General features: G+C 48.2%; 1 protein-coding gene across 4 annotated transcripts in view; it reads left to right on the forward strand.

Moving 5' to 3' along the window:
• Nucleotides 1-5616, forward strand: part of TXNRD1 (thioredoxin reductase 1) — a 67346-nt gene extending 61730 nt beyond the window's left edge. For all 4 annotated transcript variants that reach the window (XM_043967218.1, XM_043967220.1, XM_043967219.1 and 1 more), the window contains 2 exons: nucleotides 387-521; nucleotides 3611-5616. In XM_043967218.1, the coding sequence (XP_043823153.1) occupies nucleotides 387-521; nucleotides 3611-3673 (198 nt within the window). In that variant the 3' untranslated portion in view covers nucleotides 3674-5616. The remainder of the gene's footprint in view (nucleotides 1-386; nucleotides 522-3610) is intronic.
• Nucleotides 5617-6652: the final 1036 nt, after the last annotated feature.

Raw genomic sequence — 6652 nt, forward strand, 5'->3', positions numbered from 1 at the left:
TGACTTGCCCAGGGTCACACAGCTAGTAAGTGTTAAGTGTCTGAGGCCAGATTTGAACTCAGGTCCTCCTGATTCCAGGGCCGGTGCTCTATCCACTGCACCACCTAGCTGCCCCATGGACTTGGCAATTTAAGAGGTCCTGTTCTGCTCTGAATCTGTGATTCTTGTCTCAGTGTATCCAGCATTCTCCCCCAGTGGTCCCCCACCTCTTGGCGAATTCCCCCCTATTTTCCCTTTCTCTCTCCTGCTTCCTTCCTTCCCTTTTTCCTTCCCTTCTCCTAGCCCATGCCTTAGAACAGTTTTCAGAACAAACTGGGGAGACTCCTACCAAGCTATGGAGAGGAAGCTGCAGGCATCTAACTACCGTGTTCCGCTTGTTCTTTCAGGAGCGTGTTGTGGGTTTCCACGTCCTGGGTCCAAATGCAGGGGAAGTCACTCAGGGCTTCGCTGCGGCCCTCAAGTGTGGGTTGACCAAAGAGCAGCTGGACAACACCATCGGAATCCACCCAGTGTGTGCAGAGGTAGGTGCCTGCCTTCTCGAAGCCTTTCTGGACTCCTAGCGGTCGCTGTCCTGAGCCTTGGCTGGACAGGCCTGTCATGCTATGGAACGGCTGGGCTGTTAATGAGGCCCTGGAGGCTTAGTCTTGGTCATTTCTCCCATCCAGAGTTTGAGATTCTGTGTTTTCTTTGGAAAACAAGAGCCAGTGCTCTTGGCTCACCCTGAGGACCTCTGACCTTGCCACCAACTCTGCAGCTTCACCCTTTTCCATTTGCAAATCAGCTTCCTCTTATGGGTTGTTCCCTCTCATTAGACTGTGTCGTTTTTTGCCCCTACTGCTAATCACAGGGTTCGGTACATTTGATAAAAGCCTTTTCACTCAGTCCTACCCATTAGGATGCTCTTAGCCCTCATCCCCCTTGGGATCCCTCTCGGGCTAGAGGTGTTTGAGTAAGCTTTGGCCAACTACACAGTCGACGTTAGCAAGGGGCCCATCAATTGGGATTGGGCTAATTGACCCCGATGCCCTTTAACAAGTGCCCAGCCCATAGCAGAATAACTGAAATGGAAAGAACTAGATCTCACCTGGCACCTGGGTGGAAGGAGAACCTCGCTGGCCACCAGAGAGTGTATGTGTTTTAGGAGAGGTGGCGAGAATGTAGCGAGCTCCTGACACTCCTTTTTGTTCCTTTGGAATGGGAAACCTTTATGAAATCCCTTTTTTATTAAATAGCTTGAAAAATATAATGACTTAAAGCCCCCCCCCCCCCATTTGAAATCAGGGAACCTGTATTCAAATACTAACTTTGTCACTTAATACTCATGTGACTTAGGCCCTTTTATTTGTATTGAACAGGGTGCTGAATTTGGAGTCATAAAGACCTGGGTTCAAATCCCACCTCCTGTCCTTACTAGCTGTACGCCCCTGAGCAAGTCATTTTAACCTCAATTTCTTCCTCTCTAAAATAAGGGGATTGGACTGGGGTAGCAGGTAGTGGGGGGGGGGGTTACAATTTCCATTTTACAGATGAGGAAACTGAGGCTCAAAGAGTAGGTCCACGCTGACAATATCCTTAGCCACTTTCGGGGCACCGTGGCCCATTCATGAGGATGTCTCTGTCCTAGGTAAAGCAGCCCAGCCATAGAGCCTTGAGGTGCCCCCAGCCAGAAGCTGAGGCGGGGGCAGACCAGCTCTCAGACACTAACTACTTCAAGTAGGGGAGGGGAGGAAGCTCTCTGGTCTGAGGGGCTCCTTGGAAGGTTCGAGTGGGTGTCTTCACACCTGGGGCTCCGGCAGCCCCAGCAGCAGCAGCGTTCATTGTGAAGACAGAGGACTAATAATTTATTCTGGACTTTTGAGCTGAGGGAGCTGAATAGAGGCCTGATGAGCTCTAATTCAGCCCGGTAATTTCAGCTAATCATGTTTGTTTGGGGGAGGAGGGAGGAGGGAAGTTCTTCTGGAGAGCTCTCTGGAGCCATTTTTAGAAGCTGGCTTGCCAAGAGTTTCCCCCTTCTGCTGCCGCTTCTGGCGTCGTCTGAAGGGAAGGGGAGACTAGCTAGCGTGAGGCTGGGGGTAGGGGCTGAGCTTGGCAGCAGCCATGCCCTTCCTCAGGTAGGAAGCCTTCCCGGATGGAGGAGGGGTTCATGCTGACTGAATATCCTGTTTCTACGGATGCAGCTGTATGTAAATGCGAGCTGTCTGGGTAGGCGCCTGCCCGGCCCATCAAAGCTTTTATTCAGATTTAATTAAGGTTGGCAGCACGCCTTATTGATTTTTATTTTCTTTACAGAAGAGGTCTTTCAAAAATGAGAAGGATCAAGTGACTTTCAGCACCCCCTTTTCCTTCCCTTCAGCCCTTTCCTGTATTCAGAATGAATGGCCAGAGAGAGTGGGACCAAAGAACCCTCTAGACAGGCTGGTATCTTCCCAGCCGAACCACAGCCTCTCAGAGACGGGAGGGTCCTCGGAGACCATCCTGGTCTGATTTTACAGCAGAGGAAACTGAGGCTCTGAGCTTAAGTGATTTGCCCAAAGTAAGAAAAGAGCCACAATCCAGAGCTCTTTCCATCGTATCATGGATGTTGAGTTTGGGGGGCTCAATTCCATTGTAACATGCCTCTGTTGAAGATATTTTAACATTTGCCTGGGTGAATGATGACAGCTCCCCCTGTTTACATGGTGATTTCAGATTTATGAAGCCATTTTGTCTCAGCCATCCCGTGAGGGAGGGAAGGAGGTTGGAATATTGCTGCTCTCTCAGAAGTGACTTTGAGGGCAAGTAATGACTGTAGCTTTGAATAGCATAACCTGTGTTTTTGATTTCTTTTAATATTTTCTTGTGCCAGATGTTAGAAGCCAGTCCGCACATCAAGGCTAGGACCTCAGCTTTTCTTTCATTCAACAAATATTAATTGAGCATTTTACTCTGGGACACCGCAGTAATAGGCATTGCATCGAGGGTCAGAGGAGACCTGGGTTCAGAGCCGGCCTCTCTTACTACTTGTATGACCTTGGACATGCCAGTTCTTCTCAACCTGCCTCAGTTTCCCCATCTGTATCATGAGAGAGTTGGGCTAGATGCTGTCTAAGGGCCCTTCCAGCTCTGAATCTATGACCCTAATCATGAAAAGGCTCTAACCCTTGTCCTCAAAGAGCTTTCTAGTCTACTTGAGAAGGAAGAAGGGAAGAAAGGAACAAATATTTAAGTACCAATTGTGTGCCCAGCACTATGCTAAAGGCTTTCCAAGATGAGTCATTAAAATTAATCAGTCTGGGGGCAGCTAGGTGGCGCAGTGGATGAAGCATTGGCCCTGAATTCAGGAGGCTCTGAGTTCAAATCCAGCCTCAGATACCTGACACTTGTTAGCTGTGTGACCTTGCGCAAGTCACTTAGCTCGAGTGCCCACGGGGGTGCACTCCCCCCAATTTAATCACTCTGTCTCTTACTCTTTTTGTGGTCGCGTATGTTGCTTTCTTCTGCCGGTACCTTGGGCTGGTCTTCACCCAGTGTGGTCTCTAGCCCGTTCATCATCCTGTTCACACCCTCCTTTGGGCGCATCATAGCTCTCCCTTGCGCCAGATGTCCTAAAAGTTCATCTCCTTCCTTGCAGATATTCACGACGCTGTCCGTGACTAAACGCTCAGGGGGAAGCATCCTGCAGGCAGGTTGCTGAGGTTAAGCCCCAGTGTTGTTGCTGCCGCCTTCGGCGACTCGGGATCTCATCGCGTTACTTCATTTTCTCTGCTAGAGAAAAGCCTTAAGCGAATCCACCGCCGAGTCTCTCCACATCTCTCCTGACGCCAGAAGGGAGAGGATGCTCGAAGCCTGGGACTCGTCCGTACGTCGTGGGGCCCGGAGAAGGCGGTTAGCAAAACACTGGGATGATCGAAGCTCACCTGGAACTGACGTCAAGTGGTGCATCTGACAGATGCGTTAATGAAGTCATTGCCTAAAGCCCGTCTCTCGAGGTGGGCAGTGACCGAAGAGCCACATGCATCAGTTTTATCAAGACTCTTTTGCTTGGCTTTGTTTTATTTTCAATGAAGAATGTCCTCCGGTCTATTTCTCTGGGGGAACCAGAGAGTTGAGGCCACGGCCTCTGAGAATGCCTGCTTCTGAAGCCTAGATCGATTATCTAGGAGTCTCCCAGTGAGGCCCTTCCCCCTCTGCTCATGGGCACGCGTGCCTCGGCAGACCTTCCATCCGCATAGGCATGCCCTTCAAAGAGGAGACTGACTAGCTAGCTCTTTATTCCATCTGAGAATGGAAATGGCCATTAATAGCCTCTGCTTTTTCATACATTTCCTTATCCAATTGAAGGCACACGTGTCATTTCTGATTCTCTCTCCTCTTCCTCCCCCAAGTACCTTGCAGGATGGTACTGTTGCTTACCCAAGTCCTTTTTAAGGAGTTGAGCTGACCTGCTGGGCTGGAGATCAGAACCACAGATCCTTTGCAGAGCTCCAAGGTAGCGCAGGTTTTAGATTTGAGGGTGACTTCTTCGAGGAAAAGTGCATCCACAGGTGCACTCTAGTGAATGATAGGGGGAAAGAATTCAGAATATCTTCACTTGACCTATTCCTTGATCTTTTTGGGCAAGGTTGAGAGTGACAGCCTAAAACCATCACAACTTGGTTTTCTTGTCAAGTATCTATTTATGGGAACCCTCTGGATGGGCCTCACTCATAAGGAGATGAGGCAGTCCATCCACACTTGTGATTTCCATTCTTTTGGGTGAGACCCCTTTCTCACTTTTGGTTTCCTCTTTCTCACTTGCCTTTTTTTTTTTAAGGTATTATTCATATCATAAATTATTTAATTATTTTTTTTAACCCACGGATGGATCTGAAGGATTTTTCTATTTCATAAACACCAAATCGTTTTGGCTCCTTTGTTGTGGGGTGAGGAATGGGGAAGGAGTATGTTAAACCGGCTGGAATCTTGTACAGAGTCATTTTCTCTTAGATCTCCAGTTTAGAGGAATTAGTGTTTCTAGGAGACAGGATTGTGTTTAGGGCGCCTGTCTCATTGAAGAAGTTCAATGGAGAGTGGCTGTTAAGTGGGTCTCCATATCCCAGCGTGTAGATAGCTTTGTGCCCACTTCCCCACCTGTATGTAACTTGTCATCTTCTCAGCTGGTGCACTGAGTAATTGTTCCAAAGCCCCTGTCCAGAGAACCTCAGGAAATGCCCTCCTTTGCTTGGACCTTCACACAACAGGGTCCCTGTTCACCTGCCTTTCTGAGTCCTCAGCCTGTTGGTTTAAACACACGGGCCCCTGGGTGGAAAAATGGGAAGGTTCCCAGGACAGAATCAGGAGGCCACGGTTCTACTGTTTCTGTGATAAGATTTCCCTACATCTTCCTGTCTCTGGAATTTGACAAAGGGAGATGGGCAACATGGAGGTCATTGTGTTTTGAAGTTAATCATGTTCCCATTCTCTCTCCTTGGTTGAAAAAAAACAATGTTTTGTGTGTCCAGTCCCTGGTAAAAGAAGGAATCTAATCCAAAGAGTTGGCCTCATTCAGTTTCTCCCCAATTGGACTCTTTATCAAACTAAATGGTTTTTTTTGTTGTTGTTTATGAGCATTTTGGAAAAAAAAAAAACTTGATAATGTGAAACATTAAATAATATTTATATTCATCTCGTATGTGTGTGTCTTTTTCTTATTTAATATCTCTCTTGTGCCTCAACTTGAAACGATGAGGGTTGGACTTGACCTCTTAGATCAAGGTCAGCTCTAGATAGGAGCCTATGTAAATATAATCCAAGGTTTCAGAAAGGAACACATCGACATTCCCCAACGCACCCCTCCCTCTCCTCTTCCCAGAAAGCCATCCTGGAAAAAAGATTATATTTTATTTTTTTTAGTGAGGCAATTGGGGTTAAGTGACTTGCCCAGGGTCACACAGCTAGTAAGTGTTAAGTGTCTGAGGCCGGATTTGAACTCAGGGACTCCTGAATCCAGGGCCGGTGCTCTATCCACTGCGCCACCTAGCTGCCCCTTATTTTATTTTTTTAAAGGAATCTCCACAGAGCATCTTCAGGTAGAGACTGCATCACCACTTGTATATGTTGTAGAGGGGATTCTCCAGTCTGAGTCAGACTGGATAGCCACTGGGGTCCTTTCCCCGCCTCAGTCTCAAATCTTGGCCTTAGTACAGTGCCTGGCACATAGTAGGCACTTTAAAAAGGCTTACTGAGGGGCGGCTAGGTGGCGCAGTAGATAAAGCACTGGCCCTGGATTCAGGAGGACCTGAGTTCAAATCTGGCCTCAGACACTTGACACTTACCAGCTGTGTGACCCTGGGCAAGTCACTTAACCCCCATTGCCCCGCAAAAAAAAAAAAAAAGGCTTACTGACTTGACCTGTCAACTTGGACTTGCTGGTCCCTGAGCTCTCTTCCAACTCTCAGTCTGTGATTCGGATCTCTGCCAAGTTTCAGCAGAGTACATGCATCCAGAGCCCTCGACCGGACAGGGGATGGGCGTGGCAGAACACTCTGGCTTCTCGCCCCATTGAACCTGATCTGACCTTGGACCAGAAGTCCATAAGAGGCCACCTTTTGGGGTTTGGTCTCCTCACCCATAAAACAAGGGGTTGGACTAAATGAAAGCCTGAATCCCTTCTGGCTCTCCATCCTAATTAGTG

The sequence above is a fragment of the Dromiciops gliroides genome, chromosome 5 (assembly GCF_019393635.1).
Source record: "Dromiciops gliroides isolate mDroGli1 chromosome 5, mDroGli1.pri, whole genome shotgun sequence".
Classification (NCBI taxonomy): Eukaryota; Metazoa; Chordata; class Mammalia; order Microbiotheria; family Microbiotheriidae; genus Dromiciops; species Dromiciops gliroides.